A 27601-nucleotide genomic window follows, 5' to 3' on the forward strand; every position below is an offset into this window, starting at 1 on the left:
TATGTACGTGTGTTGGGGAACGTTAACAAAGGCAGCGAGAAGACCACGGTGAGCCAAACTGGCCCTCCAAAGACAACACGGTTACAAAAATAAAATAACTACTTCCCTCAGTCAGCAACAAAAGAATAAAAATAAACTTAAATGAAAACGCCAGCTCGGCATAAAAATGACTGGGGAGAGAGAGAGAGTGTACAAGCACCCGATACTAAAGCTGGCTGGGAAGAGACTGACTCTGATCAAGGCTCGCGCACGGCCAAGCGCGAACGCATAATCAAATTAATTAATAAGAACTTATATTCGTGCCCCTCTCTCTCTCTACAATGAATTGGTACTTCAAATGCAAGCAAAACATCATTAAATATACTGGTAGCTCACACACGACAATCAAAATAATCAAATGCATCCTCAGCATGGTATTAAATAAAATTGCCCTCAGTGGCAGGAACGAAAGAAACAAAAGAACTTGTAACACTCGCTAATGTAAACTCCGCGAATGACACGGATACATACTGCATAATCCCCTAGCCCAGCTGTAACGGCTGCACCCGTGGGAACGGAAAGGCGGACAGCGTAACAATATATATATATGTAATCATCATCATCATCCGGACCTCCAGGCCCACTCTAGGACAGGTGAGATATAGCAATGTCCAGATAACTCTGATTTGCCCAGTCCAATGGGTCACGTTTCCATTCACTCACCATTCAAGCCCCCGGAATCTTGACTGTATCTCATACATCAAAAACATTCACCACGTTCTGTAGCTTCACATAGACGTGTCTGAAAGAGTCAGTCCGGACGCTGTCACGTTAAAAACGGTTGCCAAATCCCTGATCATGCACTTCTCCTCCCAATATTCATCCAACCAGCTCGATTTCTTGTCAGTCTCCTAGCCTCACCGACTTCCAAATCTCTCTTCCTCACACACTTATTGACCATATCCTTCCACCTTCTCTTTGGCCTACCTTGTCTCCTCCCTCCTTCAAATTCGTCCAGATATACCTTTTCACCACTCTATTGTTATCCATTCTCTTCACATGACCATATCATCTCAGTACACTATCTTCGATACAGACTTCCTCACTCCACATCTTTCACGAATCACGTTATTTCGTATCCTATCCACTCTCTGTACTCCACTTACATTCCTCAGCAGTCCCATGTCCACTGCACTCACTCTTGACTTTTCATTTTCATGCCACGCCATAGCCTCACATCCTTATGTTAAAGTTGGCAGTAACACTCTTTCATGTATGCCTCACGCAGCTGCAATTCTCAAGCCTCTGTTCCTTATCAAGGCCTTCATTGCACCAGTTACTTTCCTCCCTTGTGTCGCTGTACTTGCCACTTCTTTTGTGCATTTGCCTCTCTTTTTAATCAGTGCACCCAGTTATTTGAACTCTCTCACTAATTCCAGGCTCTCTCTCTCTACATTGTAACATCACACTGGGAGTCACCTTCTCTCAATAACCATCACTTTACTCTTTTCTACATTTACTCTCAAGGCACGACGCTCACAGACAACAGCAATACTCTGCAGTAGTCTACTAAGTTCTTGTCCGGTATTGCATCATCAGCATACAACAAGTTCGAGATATTCCATTCACCACCACTCATTTTTCAACGCCATCCCCCTCTCCACTACTCGTGTTTTTACTTCTCTCATCACCCCATCCATATATATATATGTATATATATATATATATATATATATATATATATATATATATATATATATATATATATATATATATATATATATATATATATATATATATATATATATATATATATATATATATTGAACTAATGGGACATCACACAACACTGTTGCACTCCCACACCAATCGCGAACCATTCACTTAGATGCCCATTTGTCCCAACACATGCTTCACTACCATCATAAAAACTCTTGACGGCACGTACCAGCTTATCATCTACACTGTACATGCGCAAAACCTTCCAGAATCCTTCTCTGTCTACTGTACTTTGTTGTATGCTTTTTCCATTGCCATGAATGCCATAAACGCCTTATAGTCCTTCTCGCAAGCCCTCTCCACTATCTGTCTTACTGCAGATATTTGATCCACACATCCTCTGCCACTCCTGGAGCCACCACTCACTAGGACTTCTGATATCTCTATTACTTAATAATAATTCCTCCATATACCTTCTCTACCACCCTCAATAGGTTTATGCCACGATAATTCTTGCACTTACTTCCCTCACCTTAATTTTTGTACAGGGGTACAATCATAACCTATTTCCACTCTGCTGGCACAGTTTCCATCATCCATACCTTCTTACATATCTCTAACAGGCACTTCATTCCCCACTCTCCACTACACTTAATCATCTCTGCATACACCTCATCAACCCCAGCTGCTTTCCCATTTTTCAGCCGTTTAAAAGCGTTCTTCCCCTGTGCGAGTGTCACGTTTCCTGGCACTGCGTTCCTTCTCTGCATACCCCCAAAACGAATCATGTTTACAGGGGTTCTGCTCTCTCTATTCCCATTCATCACACTTTCAAAGTATTCTTCCATGTGGTCCTTACTTCATCCCCATGGATTAATAATCTACCACTTTCATCCCTCACACTTTCACATTTCTTTTCGCTGTCACTTCTACATTTCCGCACATCTTTCCGGAATTACTTCCCATTATCAGAGTAATTTGCATTCATTTTTCTTCCTGGATCATCATTAACCTCTTTCTTTTTCCACTTCACTAGTCTCTTTACATCCTTCTTGCTCTAAATATATCCAGTTCTTATTTCAATTGAACCCATATTCTGTAACCACTCTAGCCACTTCTTCCTGTTTACCTCCACTGCTCTCTTAACCTCTTTATCCCACCATGCCGTACCTTTCTTCTTTGTTGTTATTCATGCCACACCACACACCACTTCAGCATTCCTAACCAAGCAGTCATTATATGCATGCCACAGGGTGTCCAGATCCATTTAATTCCAATTCGCTGATTTTAATACCTCTCCTAGTTTGGTTTTGTATTCACCTGCCATTTCTTTGATCCTCAGTTTCTCGACTTTCAGTCTCTCTCTCTGACTGCTCCTCTCTCTCCTGGTCCACCTCACTCCTCTCAGCTTGATCCTACATACCACAGATCTGACAGACCTGCACAACGTCCTCTCACGGGCCTCGTATCAGCAACCTTTCTGAGCATCGGCCTCTATAGGAACACATAATCAGTCAGGCTTCTTTTATCACCAACACACACACACACACACACACACACACACACATATATATATATATATATATATATATATATATATATATATATATATATATATATATATATATATATATATATGAGGGGATTAACAACATCATCTCACATAATACAAATGTACAATGAAGTGTGTTGAAGTATTACTAGGCACACACCTACATCATTGTCAACCATTATATACAGCTAAAGTTTATTACCCTAGAGCCATGTTGGTGGAGTTATTATTATTGCTTATTTGTATAATGAGTGACCGACAGGTGGTCCTTGTATCCCCCCAAATCCCCTGGGGGAGGCCCTTCTTCTCCACTGACCCTGCCATCACCACCACTCCAAAACCGGCTTGCCTGAAACAGACAGATAAAATTATACATATTTATATTTATTCATTTTCATCTAATTATTTTCAGGGCATATCAACATGTCCATCCCTTTGGAAAGTTTGCCTACTTATACTGCTCTTCCCCAATGCTTCCATTTCAGCTTAAGACATTATGCACTTAAACTATTTCTTCCGTGAAGTGGTTTAGTCTCTTTTGCTGTCCCTCTATGAGCATCATCTCAAGCAACCATTCTTTTATGTGCCTGTCTACCATCGCAAAATCAGGCAGTGCCTACTACACATCCACTCCCTGTGCCACATATACTTTCATTTACCTCAGGCACCCTTTTTATTGCCCTATCTCCCACCTAGCATTCAACCTCCTCCAAACCATTACCACCTCTTTAGTCAAAGCATTTTATGTTCACTTCCAAAAACCTCATGCATCAATTTTTTTTTCTTTTTTTGATGTTTTCTTTGCTGCATCGTTCAGATGAAATGATAATATACCACCTCACGTTGATTACTGTTATCCTAGTCTACGTAAGTCTGCACTCAGCTTCTTTGCACCAGCTCACACAAAGTCTCACAACTCTCCTTTCAGCAATAGGCTAATGTAACGCCTTTGTTGTTCAAATTCTTTAATTTAATACATAGTTTCTTTCATTTTTATCTGTATTTTTTTCCCCAAACTGCAAAAGTTACATTCACTCGGAGCCAGAAATTACTCTTTCCCAGCCCACTGCACTGCTAAAGTCTTAACAGAGCTGAGCAGTTACACATGCAAAAAGTTGTGACTGATTAAGAATGTAGTTACAGTGCTACTGTTTAGAGACAACAAGAACATGAGACCCTATCAGGCAGTTCAATGCTTGGAAAAATTAGAGTCGTTTCTAAACCGTGCTTTGCTCTTCTCGAAACTAAAGGTTTAAGCACTAAAACAAAGAAATTGCTTCTGCAAAAATGCATGAAACTCCACAGAAATGGCTCGTCGCATTTCCCGTTTAATATAACACCAATGCGAACAGTTATTAGGGGCCAAAACTCTCCTTTAAAAAATTTCAATTGACATCAATTTGAAATGGGCCCATCCGTGACCCATTTTTTTTAAACAGAAAAGTGGAAGGAAAAACAAATGAATAAAAAAAACTAATCCATATCCCAGATTACTGATGTCCTCTGTTCATAAAGTATTTGTAACAGTTAGCCTTGAACAGCTATAGGATGAAGTTTTGAGGGAAACAACTCTGGGGAAACGAGTTCCAAAGAGATGCACTTCGGGGAATGAAAGATTTCTGATAGGCAGAAGTTCTGCAATATGGCTGAGTGACATTCCAGTCATGAGCGCTACCAGATGCCCGTGTAGCACGAGGGAAGGCATGGATAGGTGGCACCGTAGACGCAACTTCGTCTGAGCATTTGCCATAAAAATATCTGTAAAATAACGCAAGGGAGGCAACATTCCTTCTTACTTGTAGAGGAAGTAGTTTATTTGAAAAGGCAGGGTTATTAACAATTCAAACAGCTTTGTTCTGAATTTTTTCTAGTTGTTTTAATTCAACCTCTCCACACCCATTCCACAAGGAGAGTAGTATTCAGGCTGAGAGTGCACATGACTCATATAAATTATAGCTAACTGTTCGTCAGCGAAGAAGTTACGGACTCTGTACAATAATCCAAGTTTCTCTGAGGCGATTTTAGCAAGTGATCTGACATGAGAGGTCCAGCTGAGGGCATTGTTAAGTGAGACACCGAGAATTTCAATACTTTTGGAGATGGAAATATTTGTATCAGTGAAGGTAATATACGAATCTGGCAATATCTGTCTATTAGTAAATTGTATATATTTAGTTTTACTAGCATTAAATGAGACAAGGTTGTTTTGTCCCCATTCACTGATTGTAGATAAGCATTGATTTATGGAGATGGCTGTTCTAAGATGAGAGTTAGAGATATCAGACTTTGTAAATGGGTGTCTGAGTGTGAATGAACTATGAAGTGTTGAGTCATCTGCATATGAATGGATGGGATTGTGGGTGATAGTTAAGAGATCATTAATATGAAACAGGAACAGTGTTGGCGTAAGAACTGATCGCTGCGGCACGCCAGCATTAGTTGAGTGGAAACTGGAATATACATCATCGAAAAATATTCTATCTATATATTGCCAGACGCCTCAATCCCGTTCGGGGTGGCCACAAACAAATCGCCTCCACGTCACCCAGTCCCCTGCCATTTCACTGCCCTGCTCCCAACTCACACCCCCCTCTCTCATATACCTCTCCATCCCATCCCTCCATCTCATCCTCGACCTCCCCCTCCCTCTCCTCCCCTCCACCTCACTTACATACACTCTCTTCGTCAGTCTTTCATCCTCCATCCTCTCCACATGGCCAAACCACCTCAGTGTATTCCTCCTAACGCTTCCTATCACATCCATATCCACAGCACAATGCTCCTTTTTATCCTCACTTGTCAGTCTCTCTCCATGTGACTCCACAGGCTCCTCTTAAATAACTCATTTCCACTGCTCTCACTCTTGACTTGTGTCCTCCCAACAACGTCCAAGCTTCACTTCCATACGTTAGAGTTGGTATCACAATATTGTCATGTGGTAACTTTTTCACTTCCATTCTCACTTCCCTAATCCCTGTTTCTTATCACGGCTTTCAAGGAACCAGCAACCTTTCTTCCCTGCTGTACCCGTTCAAGCATTTCACCCTCCAAACCTCCATCCTTACTCATCACACTACCCAAGTAGGTAAACGTACTCACATTTTCCAATTACTCACCATCCACCCTCGCTGTACATTCACTGACTTCACCTCTCTCAAAGACCATCACTTTACTCTTCCCTACATTCACCTTTAGATTCCGTTTCTTACACACTCTCCCAAACTCATCCACCAAGCCTTGCAGTTCCCCTTCGTCTTCACTCAACAACACAGTATCATCTGCAAACAACAGTACAGGGAGTTTCCAAACACTACGCTCTCTCACCAGGGCCACTCCAACGTCCACTACTCTACCTTGTACCTCTTTTTTTACCCCATCCATATACAGGTTGAACAACCATTGAGACATGACACATCTCTGTTTCAACACAACCTTCAAAGAGAAAAATTCACTCAGTTCACCATCCACACGCACTGCAGCCTTAACACCATCATACATACTCTTCACAGCATTCAACAACTTCCCATCTACTCCATATATTCTTAATACTTTCCACAATCCTTGTCTCTTCACCCTGTCATATGCTTTCTCCAGATCCATGAAAGCCACATACAACTTCTTCCCTTCTCTAGAAACATTTCCACTGAAGATCTAAGAATGAATATCTGATACACAACCTCTTCCCTTCCTAAAGTCTCCCTGTTCTTCTCCAAGTAATTCCTCTGTTATTTCTCTAACTCTGTCAATAAGTATCCTACCATACACTTTTCCTATTATACTAAAAAGACAAGTACCCCTATGATTACCACACACTTCTTTTTCCCCTTTTCCTTTGCACAAGGGAAAAATTATACCTGACTTCCAATCCTCCGGGACTCTACCTTCCTCCCAGGCCAATCTGCACATCTTCCACATCCATACTACTACTATCTCTCCCCCATGCTTCAGCATTTCACCACACACTCTATCAATTCCTGGGGTTTTCCCCAATTTAACTTTCTTGCTTCCACAACTTCTATCCTACTGATTTCTTCCTGTCTTCTCACCTCCCTCCTTCTCCCAGCCATTCCCTAGCCACTTATACTCACATTACTTCCATCCTCTATGTTCAACAATTCCTTAAAGTGTTCTCTCTATATGCTCACTTTTTCTTCCTTCTCCACTAGTAATCTACCATTTTTATCTTTCACTCCCCTGGTAACTTCACTTCCACCCTGTCTTACTCTCTTCACCTATTTCCAGAACATTTTCTTACAGTCCCTCCACTTTACACTCAAATTCCTTCCAAATTCCTCATCCAGTCTCTTCTTACTCTCTCTTACTAATCTTTTCACCTCTCTCTTCCTTTCTACATATAACTCTCTATTCCACCTCTCAACTTCTTCCATGCCCCTATTTCTCATCCATTCATTGTATGCTTTCTTCTTTTGTGCCACAGCCTGTTTTACCTCTTCATTCCAACATGCTGTTCCTTGCACCCCCCTCCGTCTTCTCTTCCTTCCACACACCACATCACATGCTGCACATATTCCTTCTGTGAATATCCTGCACACACCTTCCACGTCCCCCATCTGCTCCAATTCATAATTGCCCAATCGTTCCTTCACTTCTCTGTTATATTCTGCCTTTTTCTCATCCTCTTGTAACCTTTCCACTCTCCTTGCAAATACTTCTTCTTCCCGTCCTTCCCTTCTTCTATTTCTCCATCTTATTTTGTTCTTGATTCTGGTCATCACCACGTAGTGGTCAGAAAATCCACTCCTCCAGCCTCTATAAGCTCTTGCATCCATTACACATCTTCGCATCCTTTCATCCACACACATAATCAATCATTGCCTTAATTTCATTCAGTTCACCACCCACCCTTCTCATCACTCGCCATGTATACCTGTGGATCATTTTGTGCCTCAAGAGGGTATTGGCTATCACCAACCTCCTACAAGCACAAAATGTCCACTAATGCACTGCCATTCTCGTCTATCTCAGCAGGCACACCCCACTCACCAGCTATTCCATCCACCTTCACATTCCCTACTTTACCATTTATATCACCGTTCAAAAACACTCTCTCAATCCTTCCAAACTTTCCATGTACACTTCCACATTTGTCCAGAACTCTTATCTCACTCTGGTTGCACGATCTTGCGTCAGCACATACATGCACACAATCGCCCATATTTGTATTCCAACTTTCAATCTTACCCACACAATCCTTGACCCAACTGATCCACACTCTCCTATGTTCTTCTTGCACCTTTTACTCACAACTATACACACTCCTTCTTTAGCCCTCTCATTCTCACCTACTCCTGCACATATACCCCATCCATACTCCCATTCTCTCACACTCTCACCTCGCCATTTAGTTTCATTTACTCCACATACATCAACTTTCGCACCATCAAGCACCTGGACAATCTCTCTCTCTTTCACGTCATCATTCACACCTCTTACATTCCATGTTGCGATTATCATGTCCTTTGTCCGGTCCTTGGTCGTTATCTTTTGGTTAGTCCTTGTCCGAGGCTTCTTGTTCATCATTTTAGTTAGTTGTTTTCGGGGGAGGGGCACTAACCCTCCGCCAACCCTTTTAGTAGCCTTGTACGACAAGCAGGGATACTGGGGGAGTAGTCTTGAAAAAAAACCCTACCCCCAGTATTAGCTGTACTACACACACACACGCACACACACACACACACACACACACACACACACACATGCTAAGGAGGGGTCACCTTGACATGGTGGTGGGGCTTGATGTGTCCCTACCTTAGTTTGGTTCGGCATCTGTCAGTCTCGTGGACCACACATTCTTCCACCCCCCACATGCATCACTGGTAGAGGAGGCCTTCTACTGATGTTGCTCATTCCTGCCCATCCTGCATTTTGGCAGGGCTTTTGCTTTCCCAAATGTTTGCTGTGTATGGCATCCTGTAATGCTGGGAAACAGGAGTTCTGGGGGTTGAGTGATCCTCCATTATGTGCCCAGTAGCTAGCAACACACATCTTTGATTTATTCTGGCTAGACAGATAGCCTGCTTGGACCTGACCAAGTCAATCGGCTGGTCACCTGCTGGTTAGGGTCAAGTGGGCAATGGGAGTGCTGGTGGCTCATATTGTCCTGGAGGTGTTCTTGTTTAGTGGTTACCTGCATTTACTGTACGTCGTCACTACTCCTAGGGCTGACGGGTGCTCAATACCCTGCCCTTGGGCTTCCCCTTCTTGGGCTCCATGGTGAGTGGGGGATGGGAGTGAAGGTGTTCTTTCCTATATGGCTACTTCTAAACCCATAAACAGTCCACCAGTTAACAACCCTGCATGTTCTGGCTCTGGCTCCTCCATGGTAGACACATTGGAGCCATATGTCCCTGCCTACCACTGCCAAGCTGGTAACCATCGGCGTGCCTGATGCCCTACTCATTCCTCGAGTTATGTTACTGAGATGATGTGTGGTGTTTTTGAGGCCCTTTTTTTTGCAAAGCATATTGTTGTCCATAGTTCAGCTGTCCAGGATCTGTGTCAGCAGGATATTTTTCAAATATTTTATACTCTCATTTGGGCATGTGATGCAACTCTGAAGGTTGTCTTTGAGGCTGGAGGCACTCTACTGGTAGAGATTGCAGATGCTACCAAGAGTGAATGCCTCCAGTATGTTAAAGACACTGATATTCTCCCAGTCTCATGCTGGCCTTATGATTTTCTCAGTAAGTACCATGGAACTGCTTTATGGCAAGGAACTTCTCAGCTATAGCATAAAAGTCTCTCAGCAGGAATTAGCTGATCAGAGTGTGATGAAGGTGGAGCTTATCCATAAGAACATTATTGGTACTGTGTCTTCACCATCTACCCTCATTCTTACGTAATATGAAATGTCTATTTGCCAAATGTTTTGATTGCTGCATGGCATCACTACTAAGTAAAGCAGTATGTACCTCTCTCCAGGCGTTATCAATGTCAACATTTTGGTCACGTCAGCCATGCATCCAGGCACCTAAACAGTCACCTGTCAAAAATATGTCTACTGTGTGGGTGTCCACGAGGATTTCAAGTGTTTCATCCGTCTTGTCTGGGTGCACTGTGGTGAATTCCATCCTGCTTCTTCAAAGGCTTGTGACATATACAAACTTGAGATGGAAGGCCTTTCCCTTGGTGCCAATGAGAAAATTTCATTTCAAGGGACCCAGACAAGGGTTATGACCTTGTTGCCTTGGGAAAGGGTTACGTATGCATCACTCTCACTAAGCCTGCATCCTCCAGTTTTTACTGCTGCAATGTCATCAAAGTCTTCCCCAATACCCAATGTTGCTACAGCGTCCTAGGTTGCTGAATGTGCTGCTTCCTCATTTTCTGAAGGCTCGGCTTCTTCTAAGCCATCTGTAACTGTTGTAACTGTAACAAGTTGAGGCAATTCTCATGTCATCATGTCCATTATGTGCTTCATCTTCTCCAGAGCTTGAGCCAACTTCTTTCTCTTTTGAATAGGGGGATAATGCCTCTCCATTAGGGGTGGTGTCCAAGTCTGCCCATCGTTGCAGGTCACGCATGCCTCTCTCTGCTTAGAGTAAGTCTGCTGGGCCTCTTCCAAGTCTCTTTTGGTGGAGGATTCACCAAGTTAGCTCCTTACCAGGACACCCAGTTGGGGGCACCTTAACACTGCAGCTTCTCAGGGTTCCTTTACCATGGATGTGGTGGAGGTTGCTGGTGTGAGATCACAGCATCATCTGCCACTTCATTTAGCACTAAACTGGTACCCATTCTTGTGTCTCCCACTCCAAGAGCCAATCTAGCTTGCTCTGGTAAAAGAACCAGTCTAACAGAATATGTATTATCAAACAACCTATACGGCCTGTGTCGAAACGTCTTCGTCCAGGTCGGTCAAGTATCCTCCTATTAATGGATTAAAGTAATAAACAATACTTGCTTCCATAAACGTTGCCCTGTAATGGAACTGTAGAGGTGACAGTCGATGGTGCCGATTGGCATATCAGATTTATCGATTAATCGAATGTTCATGTTATAGTCGAATAACGGCATCAAGCTTGAAGACTGGTTGCCTTGTTGTCCTATCGACCTTGTCCAATCAACTTACCTTCATGGACCGTGGAGAGGACATTTACCATTCTCTTCTCTATCTATCTATCTATTGCCAGACGCCTCAATCCCGTTTGGGGTGGCCACAAACAAATCGCCTCCAAGTCGCCCTGTCCCCCGCCATTTCACTGCCCTGCTCCCAACTCACACCCCCCTCTCTCATATACCTTTCCACCCCATCCCTCCATCTCATCCTCGGCCTCCCTCTCCCTCTTCCCCCCTCCACCTCACTCACATACACTCTCTTCGTCAGTCTTTCACCCTCCATCCTCTCCACATGGCCAAACCACCTCAGTGTGTTCCTCATAACGCTTCCTATCACATCTACATCAACACCACAACGCTCCTTTATATTCTCATTCGTCAGCCTATCTCTCCATGTGACTCCACAGGCTCCTCTTAAATAACTCATTTCCACTGCTCTCACTCTTCACTTGTGTCCTTCCAACAACGTCCAAGCTTCACTTCCATACGTTAGAGTTGGTATCACAATACTGTCATGTAGTAACTTTTTCACTTCCATGCTCACTTCCCTGTTTCTTATCACTGCTTTCAAAGAACCAGCAACCTTTCTTCCCTGCTGTACCCTTTCAAGCACTTCACCCTCCAAACCTCCATCCTTACTCATCACACTACCCAAGTACTTAAACGTACTCACATTTTCCAATTCCTCACCATCCAACCTCACTGTACATTTACTGACTTCACCTCTCTCAAAGACCATCACTTTACTCTTCCCTACATTCACCTTTAGATTCCGTTTCTTACACACTCTCCCAAACTCATCCACCAAGCCTTGCAGCTCCCCTTCGTCTTCACTCAACAACACAGTATCATCTACAAACAACAGTACAGGGAGTTTCCAAACACTATCCTCTCTCACCAGGGACATTCCAACATCCACTACCCTACCTTGTACCTCTTTTATTACCCCATCCATGTACAGATTGAACAACCATGGAGACATGACACATCCCTGTTTCAACCCAACTTTCAAAGAGAAAAATTCACTTAGTTCACCATCCACACGCACTGCAGCCTTCGCACCATCGTACATATTCTTCACAGCATTCAACAACTTACCATCTACTCCATATATTCTTAACACTTTCCACAATCCTTGTCTATCCACCCTGTCATATGCTTTCTCCAAATCCATGAAAGCCGCATACAACTTCTTTCCCTTCTCTAGAAACTTTTCCACTAAAGATCTAAGAATGAATATCTGATCTACACAGCCTCTTCCCTTCCTAAAGTCTCCCTGTTCTTCTCCAACTAATTTCTCTGTACTTTCTCTAACTCTGTCAATAAGTATCCTACCATACACCTTTCCTATTATACTAAGAAGACAAATGTGCCTATGATTACCACACACTTCTTTTTCCCCTTTTCCTTTGTAGAAGGGAATAATTATACCTGACTTCCAATCCTCCGGGACTCTACCTTCCTCCCAGGCCAATCTGCACATCTTCCACATCCATTCTACTACTATCTCTTCCACATACTTCAGCATTTCACCACACACTTCATCAGTTCCTGAGGCTTTCCCCAGTTTAACTTTCTTCATTGCTTCCACAACTTCTGTTCTAATGATTTCATCCTGTCTTCTCACCTCCCTCCTTCTCCCAGCCATTCCTCAGCCACTTATCTCGCATTACTTCCATCCTTTATGTTCAGCAATTCCTTAAAGTGTTCTCTCCATCTGCTCACTTTGTCTCCCTTCTCCACTAGTAATATACCATTTTTATCTTTCACTCCCCTGGTAACTTCACTTCCACCCTGTCTTACTCTTTTCACCTCTTTCCAGAACATTTTCTTACAGTCCCTCCACTTTACACTCAAATTCCTTCCAAATTCCTCATCCACTCTCTTCTTACTTTCTCTTACTAATCTTTTCACCTCTCTCTTTCTCTTTCTTTCTACATATAACTCTCTCTTCCGCCTCTCAACTTCTTCCACGCCCCTATTTCTCATCCTTTCATTGTATGCTTTCTTCTTTTGTGCCACAGCCTGTTTCACCTCTTCAGTCCACCACACTGTTCCTTGCACCCCCCTCCGTCTTCTCTTCCTTCCACACACCACATCACATGCTGCACATATTTCTTCTGTAAATATCCTACACACACCTTCCACGTCTCCCATCTGCTCCAGTTCATATTTGCCTAATCGTTCCTCCATTTCTCTCTTATACTCTGCCTTTTTCTCATCCTCTTGTAACCTTTCCACTCTCCTTGCCACTACTCCTTCCTCTCGTCTTTCCTTTTTTCTATTCCTCCATCTTACTTGAAATCTAATTCTGGCCACCACCAAGTAGTGGTCAGAAAGTCCAATCCCCCATCCTCTATAAACTCTTGCATCCATTATACATCTTCGCATCCTTTCATCAACACACACATAATCAATCATTGCCTTCCTCTCATTCAGTTCACCACCCACCCTTCTCATCACTCGCCATGTATACCTGTGGATCATTTTATGCCTGAAGAGGGTATTGGCTATCACTAACCCCCTCCCAGCACAAATGTCCACTAACACACTCCCATTCTCATCTATCTCAGCAGGCACATCCCACTCACCAACTATTCCATCCAACTTCACATTCCCAACTTTACCATTCATATCACCAATCAAAAACACTCTCTCATTCCTTCCAAACTTTTCCATGCACACTTCTACATTTGTCCAGAACTCTTCTCTCATTCTTCTAGCACGATCTTGCGTTGGCACATACACACACACAATTGCCCACATTTGTATTCCAACTTTCAACTTTACCCACACAATCCTAGACCCAACTGATCCATACTGTCTTATGCTCTTCTTCCATCTTTTACTCACAACTATACATACTCCTTCCTTTGCCCTCTCATTCTCATCTACTCCTGCACATATACCCCATCCATACTCCCATTCTCTCACAATTTCTCCTCTCCATTTTGTTTCAGTTATTCCACATACATCCACTTTCGCACCCTCAAGCACCTGGACAATCTCTCTCTCTTTCACCTCATCATTTGCTCCCCTTACATTCCATGTTCCAATAATCATGTCCTTTGTCCGGTCCTTGGTCGTCATCGTTTGGTCAGTCCTTGTCCGAGGCTTATTGCTTGTTTTTTTAGTTGTTTTCCGGGGAGGGGCACTAACCCTCCGCCAACCCTTTTAGTCGCCTTTTACGACAAGCAGGGATACTGGGGGAGTAGTCTTGAAAAAAAACCCTACCCCCATGCCAGTGAACTGCAAGGAGTTTACCTGATTTCAAGGTCCTGTACTCCCCCTTCATGGTGCTCTCAGGAAAGGGTGGCCAATGCGTCGTCTTTGCACAGACAGTGCCACACAATGCAGTTTTGTGTTCTTGCAGGTACTTTTGCAAGACTTGGTGCTATATAATAATTATCGGTGAACAAGATATGGTTGCCGCCAAAGTACCTGTCAATCAGCTTCTTGACAACTGAGCCAATAAACCATGGGGATCATCCTTTGACAACACCATATCACTTGGAGTATACACAATGAAATCAAACATGTACCCAGTCTTGTAATTATACAAAACAAAAAACTTTATTCCTAAATGATGTCTGTTTTAGGAAGTGTACTGAATGAAGGCAAGACGTCCCCTGAATAGAACAAGCAACTCATAAATAACAACCTTCTGGAATGGCATGAAAAAGGATTGAAAATTTTCCTTCAATATTTCCAGAATCGAGCGAATCTTCCACAGCCTGTCGTTCAGATGTGCGCCCATATTGGTGGAGAATTGCAGGTACCTGAGGACATCAAGATACCGATCCCGTGGCATAACTTACCAAATATGGGGGTAGCTGCAATATCATCCATGAGCCAATAATCGTGTATATTGTGCTTTCTTACGTGAGGCATCAACATAGTCAATGCTAGCTAAACATCTCGCTGACATTTCTCACTGTCCATTCTTTCTTCTTTGCACTCTCTCTTAGGTGTGTGGTTTCAGTCCAGTTGCAGCAGAATTCCCTGAAAGCAGTCACTTCTTTCACAATGAAGGCCATCACTGATGTTTTGAAAAAAGCAAGGAAGGATTCCACTACAGAAGAAGATTGATTACAGGGGAATTCTGACTGCATACCTGCATTTGTTATCAAACACAGGCACCTTGGGCTGAAATCCCATCCCTTCCTCCCGGGGAAAAGTTTCCAATCTACCCACCCGTGATTCCTGCCTTCTCTGTGCACATGGCCTGCCCCATGTCCTGCCATAACCCCTAGCATGACGGCGTGGTGGCGAGTCCAGTGACTCACCACTAGATGAGGCAGGTGATGGTGATCGTGATGGTGATGGTGATGATGATAGGCATGGGTGGGCATGTGCCTGTCAGCGTGCGCCTGCAACAACATCTATCTATCTATCTATATACCTAGGCTGCTTCCCCCAAGGAAAGGGAGGTAGCCGAGACAGGACGACACACTCTCCATTCACTCATCCATTTAAACACATTCATTCACATCTTAGCCCCAAAGGGGAGAACGGACAGATCCTCACCGCACCACACCGCACAAGGGTCAACTGCGCAATGCAATCAGTGACATCCGCAGCAGGGCCCGACAGCAGAGCTGGTTTACCCCTGCCACATCATAACATACCCATCCCCTTACCCGCACCTGACCTGACTAGCTGATCAGACCAAATGCGGGAGAATATCCCCTCAGGGCTGCGTCATCACTTATTTATTCACAATTTCTCTCCATTTATTTCTGTCACGCACAGCCACTCTTCCTTGCTCGACAGACATCCCTCTCGCATCCAGCGCTCTCTTCACACTATCCATCCATCCTATTCGTGGTCTTCCTCTCAGCCTTACACCTCTCACATCAGATCTAGTTATCTTTTTCACCAATCGCTCATTATCCATTCTCTCCATATGCCCAAACCATCGCAACAACCTCTGCTCAACTCTACCAGCCATCTCCTGAACAACTCCAGTTCTCCTTCGCACTTCATCATTTCGCACCCGATCCATAGCGTCACTCCACACATACTCCTCAGACACCTCATCTCCATTACACCATGTACCTAATCACCACATCCAATTATGTCGGGCTATGTTGTTGCATTCACTGAATGAATGAATGAATGCAACAACATAGCCCGACATACTTGGATGTGGTGATTAGGTACATGGTGAGCAGGCCAGTGTGGCAAGACCTATAGTGAGGCAGGCCGGCATAGTGAACCACATAATGAGACAGGTCAGCATGGTGAGGCATGTAGTGAGGCCGGCCGGCATGGTGAGGCACGTGGTGAGGCAGGCAGGTGTGGTGAGGCATGTGGTGAAGCAGGCCAGCGTGGTGAGGCACATGGTGAGGCAGGCCGGCGTGTGAGGCATGTGGTGAGGCAGGCTGGCATGGCAAGCCATGTAGTGAGGCAGGCTGGCAGGGTGAGGCACATGGTGATGTTTGTACAGATGCAGGCCATGTGGGAGAGGCTAGTGTTGATGGAGGATGGGTGGAAATTTCCACGGTAGGCCACTCTGGTGCATAGCTCAGCCTGTGGCATTTCCTCCTCCCATCATCCTCCACCTCCTACCATTCTTGACTCCCTACCTCCCCTTCTACCTTCTTCACTGTGTGATTGTCCCCTTCTGCAGGATCATCAATAAATCTGACCTTTCTTCATCATCAGAAAAGACTGATAATCGTGTAGAAGGAAAATATCACTACACAGTGGAAAATTCACGGTCACTCTCCTCCTCTGTCGCGTATATTTCGACCCTCAGCATGGCGATGTCACTTTCCTCAGAGGATGAATCACTTTCCCCATTCATTAGTTGTGATAATGGTAGATCCAACTCCCTTCCTATTGCACTATCACTAAGGCCTTTCCTTTTAGGGCCTTTTGACGTCATCGGTGTTGAAGTGAATGGTTGTGGACGGTCACCTGAGGGTCCGGACAGAAGAAAATCTTTTTGTGTAGGCCTATCCATGATGGAGGCACACAGGCAACTGGAGCATGACTTGGATGCTTGCCAGAGGGTTGCCAGTGGCTGCATGTGGTGGAAATAATCAGCTGAATATTCAAACAAGGGCGTGAATTACTAGATCATGTATACATGACCCTCGGATGGCCCCGGGAGGACATGTATACATGTCACCCAGAAAGGGAGGATTAATAAGAAAGTGTCTTATTTCACTTATGTGTTGTGCTCAGCAGCCCTCTTATCTTTCTTAACCCATAAACATACCAATGACAACCTGCGTCGTCAATGCATTTGTCAACCTCTGACGTCAGTGTGACGACTTTGCCCGTCATCCAATATAATCTCTAAAGAAATATTTAGGGTGTCGTAAATTTTTTTGGGTAACAGGCAAAAGTGGGTAGAGCTAAGCCTGCCACAGCTGGTGTGAGTGTGCTCACTTGGTTTGCTTGGCTCAGTGTGGTGTGAGGTTCCTGACAGGTAGGATGTACACCCCTTGACCTCCCGCCGAACACTTATGTTCCTTCTTCTCACGTATATATGCGACATTATTATTTAAGAAAAAACAACAAATAATGCATTCTTGGAAAGGATATTTATTCTGCTACTTGAGGCAAAAAGTATAATTACTTCTTGAATATTTTTTTTTGCAAATATTTTTTTTAAAGGACAAGGTAAAACTTTAGCGTGTCAGCTAACTTTTACTCACTTTTTTGGCATTTTATTTTGTATATATATATTGTCTTTTTGGACAATGTACGACAAAGTAAAAGTCTTCATCTTCAAATTGAGACCAAAGTGGCCTTTCTATGATGAATAGTAACTTTCCTACGAGCATTAGAAGTTAAGTATCTCTATGTGACTGTTCTGAAAGCTCTCGAGCAAGAGTTACATGCACAGCCAGAATTTACGCTCCACCTTTGAAGTGAAAGGGTTAAATGTCCACTTCCTTGTGGAAGTCTATATCTTAAACTGTCAGTTTCTTAAACATCCACTTCCTTGGTGGAACCCTAAATACAGTTTCACAGTGAGGGCCAAACGAGTTGCATTCTTTCGGCTTTGTTGCTACCATGGGGATCATCAGTATTTGGTGGCGTATTAGAGGGTGCAAGCTCATGTGCATCGGGTTTTAAAAGAGACCAGACATTTATCCTGGAAGGGTTATGTTTCCTCCATCAACACGAGGACTTTCCTCACTCATGTGTGGAACCTGGTGAGGGAAATTTGCCATTTCTTCCCCTGCTGTTGTATCTGTAGCAGGTAGGGCTGTGACTGATCCTTTTGCTATTGCAGGGTTGCTTGTCTATCATTTTGGCAGTGTTTCACAGAAGGATGGGATTCACCTTCAATATGCCACTGTCGACACCTAGTCTCATGGTCTCAGTTTTGCCTCTTCTGGGGGAGAAACTTTTAATATCCCTTTTTCTGTTTCTGAACCTAAGGCAGCTTTGTCACTGAGCCAGGATTCTTCTAATGGCTGTGATGATACTCCTTATGCCTTTTTACGTCACCTGCTTGATGAGCCCCTTTTGTTTTTGCTGTCATTGTTACACAAGATCTTGTGTACTGTCGAGTTTCCGACTTGTTATGATGGTGCTGTAGTTATCCCCATCTCCAAGCCAGGTGAAGATCAACAACAAGCATCAAATTGTTGGCCCATTTCTATGACTTATTGTATGTGTAAGGTCTTGTAAAAGGTGGTCAATGATTGGCTTGCATGGTTTTTTGAGGAAGGAAATTTCTTATATCTTGTCCAACATGGTTTTGTAAAATGTGGCCTACCTCTGATTTCCTACCATCCTTGGAATTTTCTGTCCATGAGGTTTCCTCCAATTACCAACACCAGATCACAGTCTTCTTCAGTCTGGTGTAGGCGTATGACTGCCCAGCTTCATGGCATTTTACAGTCTTTTCATGAGTTTTGTCTTTAATGGCACTTGCCAATTTTTATTCAGCTGTTTTTGTCTGACCATTTTTAACCCGCCGTGTGCCAGTGCCGTTTTAAAACGGTCTAACATAATCCCGCGGCCAGTGTCAGTGCTGTTTTTAAACGGTTAAAAATAAAAATTTCACTGTGACGTCATTTTTCAAGAATCGTGGGTAAATTTTGGCAGGCTTGTAAGGTAACTGTTTCTCTACTATCCCCAAGGCTGTCAAGGCCATACACTCACTCTCTTCCCCCCTCATGCTCGGTCTGCCTCACTCTGCCTGTGTGCCTCACTCAGTGCTGTACATAGCGAAGGCATTTTGTAAATGTTTTCATGTAAGTGTAAGTTGTAAATATTTTCTTGTAAGTGTAACGACTATATAATGAAGTCAAGTTGTAAATAACTTCTTGTAAGTGCCAGGACTGTACCTAATGAAGTCAGGTTGTACCTATCTTCAAGTAAGTGTAAGATAATGCATTCACAGTGAGAAGGACATGCAAATTGTGATAGATGCTGAAGTAATAAGTAATTAGAGAAATGTACTGAACATTGCTATTCCCTTCCCAGCATGAATACCTGAGTATACCTTACATAGAAAACAGCTTTCTCTCACGTACATGGTGAGTGTGAGAAAGCGGCTATACCTGTACACAAGTATGCAGGACTCAATAAAACTCATTTCCGAGCCTCGGTGAGCATTTTAATGGCAAAATTCGTTGTTTCCACATCAAAATCTATCATTTTAGCCTAAAAAATAAGGTCAAAAAATGGTCGGCACTGGGGTGACCCATAGGGTTAAAAATAGCCAGCACACAGTGGGTTAAGGGTCCGAGTGGGGTAACAGGTTGCTTTCTAATGCCCGTGAACTTCAAGATGAGGTGCAGCAGAGGAGTATCCTTAACGTAACTTTTTCATTTGTGTCCGTCAACAGTCCAATCATTGTACTCCCAGATGGATTACTTGGCTCACTATACAGTAAGTGGGTGACCTCTCATTTTCCGTTCCTGCATCTTAAATGTCTCTGGTTGAAAAGAAGTTGCAGCTGGTTGTTAATAAAGTTACATGTGGGACTGTGGTTATACATTTTTCTTCATCTTTGTGGTGTTCATCCAGGCCCTGACCTGCATCTCCATGGTCACAGAATCTCCTGTGTGGATGAAACTCGGTATTTGGGTCTTTTTTTTTTTTTTTTTTATAGAAGACCGACCTGTGTTCCTCATATTTGTTATGTTAAGGAAGCTTCTATTAAGGCCTTCAGCCTTCTAAAGGTTTTTGCTCATGCCTTCTAGGGTGGTGACCCTCCTACACTTGCATAGATCCCTTATTCATTTTAAACTCAAATATAGATGTGAGGTCTACTCTGCTACAGATGCCTGTCTCCAGATGTGAGATTCGGTGCATCATGCTGTTGTTCCAGCAACTGGAGCATTCTTGTCATCCCCGATTTTGAGTTTGTTGTTGAATGCTGATACCCTCCCTATGGATTTGCCTTATCATTCATTGATGATGTGTTGATATCATCTTCACTGTCTCCCAGACTCAGTGTCTTGCGCCCTGATCTCCCAGAATTCCCAATCTTCTTTTATGACACTCGTTCAGGTTTAGCGAAGCCCTTTGGTTACTGGGTCTGGTGTGTTATGTTAGCCTTCTTGCTTCCTAAGCTGGTAGTTTGTCTGCATCGAATCCTGAGGGTGGGTTTTTGGCTACTCACTTGTGTGGCAGCCTATACGTCATTTGTTGGTAAAAAGAGCTCACTTCTCCCTCAGGTGTCCCACTCTCACATTTTAGACCATGCCTCTACTCATGAGAGCTCTGTCCATATCTATACTAATGGATCTAAGACTGATACTTGAGTAGGTTTTGGTGTTGTCTTCCTTCAGTTGGGGTGGTAGCATTCCAGGTATGGCTTCTGTTTTTATGGTGGAAGTGCCTGCAATTTTATTTGCTGTCCAAATTATGTGTACTCTTCTCAACAGTTTTTTTAGTGACCCCTGCAATGCTGTGTCTGCTATGGAGTCTTTTAATTCATCTCATCTTTTGGATTAGAATGGCTTTATTACCTTGGCTGTTGTGGCAGTCAAATGGAGTTTTCTTGAGGTCCTGCCCATGCGCAAATGTCCTGGAATGAGTGGGCTGATCTGTTGGTTAACAAAGCATTGGCTCGCGCTCGCTGCTACTTTGGGATCCCATCCTCCTCTGCATTGGCTGCCTGCATATGATATTTACCCATTTATTTCAAGACAGATTTGGTGCTGTGGGTAAGACCACTGGGATGAGTTGAGGGCTAACACAGTATGTGCTTTTTGTGGCACAGTAAACTTCTTCATCTACTGAGGTTTGTCTCGCCAGTGGGAGACGGACTTATGCCAGTTGCAAATTAACCACATCCGGTTTTCTCATGGATTTTTAATGGAGGGCACTTCCTCTCTTTTATGTGAGGATTGCTTGATTCTCCTTACTGTTGGGCACTTGCTGGTGGAGTGCCGCAGTCTTGAGAATTTATGCCATCAGAACCTCTCTGAGTACCAGGTGAGTGTTAGCTTGTACCATATTTTGTTGGTGCTTGGGGAGGTTGCCTGTTGTATGGGAGTGGAAACGTTCAGCTCTGTGGAGGCAGCTGGACTGCTTCATAAGATTTAGTATTCGGTGTTTTGTTTTAGTCGTTTATTGTTTCTGTTTGGTGTTTTTACATAGTTTGGTGTTTTTTTATATTATATTTAAAATCATGTTTTACATGCTTCTCTGATTATACTTTTTGTTGTCAACTTTTGCCTTGATGTCGGGCGGTATGCGACACTGGCAGTTACACCACCAGTATATTATTTAGTTTAATTAATCAGTCAGTTATTGCACACACACACACACACACACACACACACACACACACACACACACACACACACACGTCCAGGATTACATTATATATGATTACAGGCAGAGCAGTATCACAACCAACCAACATTATACTATACTATCAGCAACATACTGTTTACCTGACAACTGCTGATACAACAGGTGAATGTGGTGTGGTGGTAAGGAGCACCAGATGACAGCCGGTGAGGTGCTGCTCCATTACCTGACCCAACACCTCCCTCACTTGCTCCACGCCCAGCTCATGAACACCCACAACCACGTCCTGCCCACTCACTGTCATTGCGTTCACCACCATTGTAAATATCGCTACCATTAACCACCACACTCCGTTATAACAGAATTCCATGTTTGTCTGAAAAAAAGGGTGGGGGAGGAGAAACATATCACAGAGAAGGATACAGATGAATGGACATAAATCACAAACAATTTTGGGGGGCTATACGAGTATATAAAACATAGGCAGCCCTCCATCTGACCACCTCCCTGGACAAATAAGCAAATGCATAACGGCCCTCATCCCCCTTCCTTCTGTATAGAACAGAGATATCATCATCATCATCATCCGGACCTCCTTTCCCACCCAAGGGCAGGGTGAGGAGTAGCTATGTCCAGATATCACAAACTTGCCCAAGCCAAATAGGCCACACTTCCATTCACTCATCATTCAAGCCCCCGGAATCCTGTCTCCACCGGATACACCAAAAAACATTCACCACATTCTGCAGCTTCACACAAACGTATCTGGTTGAGTCAATCTGGACGCTGCCATGCTCACAAGGGGTGCCAATATCCCTGATCATGCATTTCACCTCACAACATTCATCCAGCCAGCTCAATATATTGTCAGTTCCATAGCCTCACCGACTTCCAAACATCTCTTCCTCAAACACTCATCCACCATATCTCTCCACCTTCTCCTTGGCCTACCTCGTCTCCTCCCTCCTTCAAATTCGCTCAGGTAAACCTTTTTCACCACTCTATTGTTATCCATTGTTTCCACATGACCATACCATCTCAGGACACTCTTCGATTCTGGTGTCCACCGACTTCCTCACTCCACACCATTTCGTATCCTGTCCACCCTCTGTACTCCACATACATACCTCTAAAACACATTCACCACTTCCACCTTCTTGTTCTCCTCATTCACACCTCTCACATTCCACATGGCCACACGAGTCTGCCCATTTGGTTGGGGCCCTGGGCGGGTATTGGGCCCTCCGAGGCTCTCTGAAACGACTGCCATGATTAAGTGACTTTGGATAGGGGAATCTGGGGGACACTTAACTCTGCCAGAAACCCAGGTTATATGGTTACCACCCAGCGTAGTAAATGGTTTCACAGAGATATTAAAACTTAAAAAGATGACAGAAAATCATCATCATCATTATCATCATCATCAACTCTACTACCACCACCGCCATTATCGTCGTCATGGTCATCATCATCTAAATAAATCACCATCACTACTTTCATCCTCCTTATCATCGTCATCCTCATCATCATCTACTACCACCACTATCATCATCATCGTCATCCATATCATATTCTACTACCACCACTATCGTCATCATCGTCATTCATATCACCATCTACTACCACCAATATCATCATCATCGTCATCCTCATCATCTACTACCACCACTATCATCATCAGCATTATCTCGACTACCACCACTATCCATCATTATCTCCATGAACACAACCACTTCCATCATCATCACCTCAACTATCACCACCACTATCATCATTGTCATCATCACCACCATTATCTACCACCATCACCATCATCATCATTACAGTCACTACCACCAGCAACACTACCAACATCATAATCGCCATCATCATCTCAACTACCATCATTATAATCATCATCATCATCACCACCACGAACAACACCATCATCATCGTTGCAACACTCCACCTGACCAAGCACATACCCCCCCCACCTCCCCTCACACCAAACCCAACACATAACGGCCATCACCTCCCCTCCCCCCCATATAACACAGAGACATTGAAACTTAAAAGTTTCAGTAGTTTATCCCAGGTTAACAGAACCTAATCCCTTCAGAGTCCTTGCATAGTGCACATTGAAATTTCTGAGATTTTCCCTGTCTCATTATCATAATACATATATATATATATATATATATATATATATATATATATATATATATATATATATATATATATATATGTAAAACTATTTAAGACACAGCATTCTACCTATCAAAAGGCAGTAGTCCGCTATAAGGCACAGAAATTTATGAATATTTCATGATTCTATAGTTCATACTTTCTGAGTATTTTCTCCGGGAACAAAACCTCTATACCTTTTTACTTTTTCGTTATTTAAAAAGAAAAACTACTAAAGACACAGCATTCTCTCTATCAAAAGGCACCAGTTCAGTAAAAGGCACATAACTATGTGAAAATTCATGACTCTATAGTTGATACTTTCTCAGATTTGCTACGGGAACGAAATCTCTATGCCTTGCTAGCCATCTTGCTGCCTAATTCTACAAATAGACACAAGTGATAACAATACCCTCGTCTGACTTTGTCAAGTGGAGTGTAAAAATAATTGCAATACTAAGAATAGATATAGATGGAGAATATGGAGAGAGAGAATAACTTACTGCTGAACCTGGTAAAAACCAGAAGTTCGTCATTGATTCCTTGTATAAAAGGACACACCTTTGCCATTTAGCAGTGGCAATGGACGGTGAAGTCTTGTCACCATCATAAAAAAGGAGTGTTTGATGTGCTTTGCATTATGTGACTAATCTGATTTATATCATGGCTTTTTTACCCTCCATCTAACAAAGTCTGAGGAGGATATTGTTATCACTGGTGTCCGTCTGTAGAGTAGGGCGGCTTGGCGGCTAGCCGGGTGTAGAGTTTTTTTTTCAGGAGCAAATCTCAGAAAGTATTAATTACGGAGTCATGAAATTTCACACAGTTATGTGTCTTATAGTGAACTGGTGCCTTTTGATAGGTAGAATGCTGTGACTTAAGTGTTCTTTAATTTTTGATAATGAAAGAGTAAAAAGGCTTAGAGATTTTGTTTCTGGAGCAAAATTCAGGAAGTTTTTACTATAGAGTCATGACATTTTCACATAGTTATGTCTTATAGTGAACCGGTACCTTTTGATAGTCAGAATGCTGTGCCTTAAGTACTTTTTTTGAAAATAATGAAAAAAATGTGATTTCAGTGTGCCCTGCACAAGTAATCTATTTTTACCATGGATAAACTATTGAAATTTTTAAGTTCTAACGTCGTTGTGTTATACAGAAGGGGAGGAGGGATGAGGGCCATTATGCCCTTGGTTATGTGTGCAGGGGAGTGGGGGGGGGGTATGTGCTTGGTCAGATGGAGCAGTTTCAATAGTGCAACGTTGATGATGATTGTGGTGGTAGTGATGATGGTGGTGATGGTTGTGCTGCTGCTGCTGATGGTGGTGGTGGTATAAGCATTAGTATCGTCATAGCACAATATGTAATAGCTATAAGTATAAATATAATCATAGCACACTATGTAACACTAGCACAATATATAATAAGCAGGGAAAGAAACACACATACACGTGATAAACGTGGTTTGTTCGATGTAGGTTGAGCAATTCTAGGTAACATTTTTGGATTGACTATTGAATATGATCTAGAAGAAATAAATGACAAATTTAACATGATTGCACAAATTCTTTCATATCAACATTAGCTAGCTGATTCCCAAAACAGTGTAATGAGGACGATTGTAAAGAACCTACGGAAGACAGAGAAATCAACTCAAGAAATTGTGGAGAAAGTAAATGCACTGGAAGGGAATAAGATACTTTTCCAACAGTTCTCAGTGGTCATAGAACATACTGATTTAATAATTCTTCAGTCAGACAATACTGGATCTCGTTATAAAGCTTTCATGAAAGGCAATGCTAATAATGGTAATGGGAGGATCACCATTAATTTACTTACCATTCATAATCTATGTCAGGACTGACGACGCTGGTCTACAGTGCGAGCTGTTTGCAGAATCATTTAATCTCACCCAGCTGGTAAAGCAACCAACCAGAAGACCTGATAATCCTGACCATAATGCCCATCTCTTGGATTTATTCTTGACAAATAATTCAGATCAGTACAGGATAGAGGCACTGTCACCACTTGGATCCTCTGACCACAATCTCATCAAAGCCTCATTAGTTAACCACCCCACGCCTCCCCATTCTGAACCTGTCAGGGTGACCCGATGGCACTTTGATAGGGCAAACTGGGATGGATTTAGAAATTATCTTGCTGACATTCCATGGCAGTCTTTCTTCTCTAGTGATCCCAGTTCCACCCAGTCCCACATTTGCGACTTAATACTAGCTGGTATGGATTTATTCATACCAAGTCAACAGTTCACTAAAAGATCGATGGCAACTGTGCCAGAGCAACAGCCCAAATGTCATTAGCATATAACTCTTACTTAAAATAAAAAACATCTGAATCACTCTCTCAATTTAAAATTGCTAGAAATCATGCAAAAGCTGTATTAAATTTAGCTTAATCACACATTCTTCAAAAGCAAGCATCAAAACTACTTAACAACCCCAATGACAATAGAGTATTCTGGTCAACACTTAATTCTTTCAATAACAGCTTTAACAAGTCATCATCCATTCCCCCACTAAAATCTTCAGATGGCAACATTACAAATGACCCGCATGGGAAAGCAGATATTTTTGCCAGTACATTTGCCAGAAACTCTACCATAGACGATACCATCCAGAAAGTCCCAGTACTGGAACTTGACTCTCCCGAAATTGCCCCACTTAAAATACAGACAAGATACGTAAAATCCATCCTAGACAATTTACCTACCACCAAAGCTCCAGGCCCAGATGGAATTCCGCCAATTGTTTTGAAAAAGTGTTCCCCTGAACTTGCCTCTGTTCTAGCCAAATTATTCAGACTATGCATACGTACTTCTTTATTCCCAAATTCATGGAAAGAGGCCAATGTCCACCCAGTTCCGAAGGAAGGAAGTCCCTCTGACCCCTCTGATTACAGACCAATAGCTGTCACATCTTCTCCTGGTAAGGTATTTGAAACTTTAATGAATAAGCAATTGTTAAACATCTTGAGTCCAACAGCTTAATTAGTGATAGACAATATGGTTTTCGCCACGAAAGATCCACCATTGACATACGGTACTCAATCTCCTAACTCATACCATCCATAAGTCAATTGACCTACATGGAGAAACTCATGCAGTAGCTCTTGATATTTCTAAAGCTTTCGACAGAGTATGGCACCGTTCCCTGCTGTCCAAACTCCCTTGCTATGGACTAACGTCTTTTGTTCCTTTGATTTCTTCATATCTTAGTGACAGGATAATAAGAGTAAAAGTAGATGATGTCTATTCCAATTTCCACTCAATTAACGCCGGTGTGCTGCAGGGGTCAGTTCTGGTGCCAACCCTATTCCTGGTTCATATTAATGATCTCTTATCTGTCACTCACAATC

General features: G+C 42.9%; 1 protein-coding gene across 1 annotated transcript in view; it reads right to left on the bottom strand.

Annotated features, from left to right (window-relative positions):
- LOC145397150 (glutamate receptor ionotropic, delta-1-like) overlaps window positions 1-22367 on the bottom strand; it is a 91916-nt gene extending 69549 nt beyond the window's left edge. Inside the window, exon 1 of the mRNA XM_080270347.1 lies at window positions 22207-22367. Coding sequence (XP_080126473.1) covers window positions 22207-22367 — 161 coding nt within the window. The remainder of the gene's footprint in view (window positions 1-22206) is intronic.
- Between the last annotated feature and the right edge of the window lie 5234 nt (window positions 22368-27601).

This window comes from Coenobita brevimanus, chromosome 40 (genome assembly GCF_032717465.1).
Source record: "Coenobita brevimanus isolate Jiangsu-jjx chromosome 40, ASM3271746v2, whole genome shotgun sequence".
Classification (NCBI taxonomy): Eukaryota; Metazoa; Arthropoda; class Malacostraca; order Decapoda; family Coenobitidae; genus Coenobita; species Coenobita brevimanus.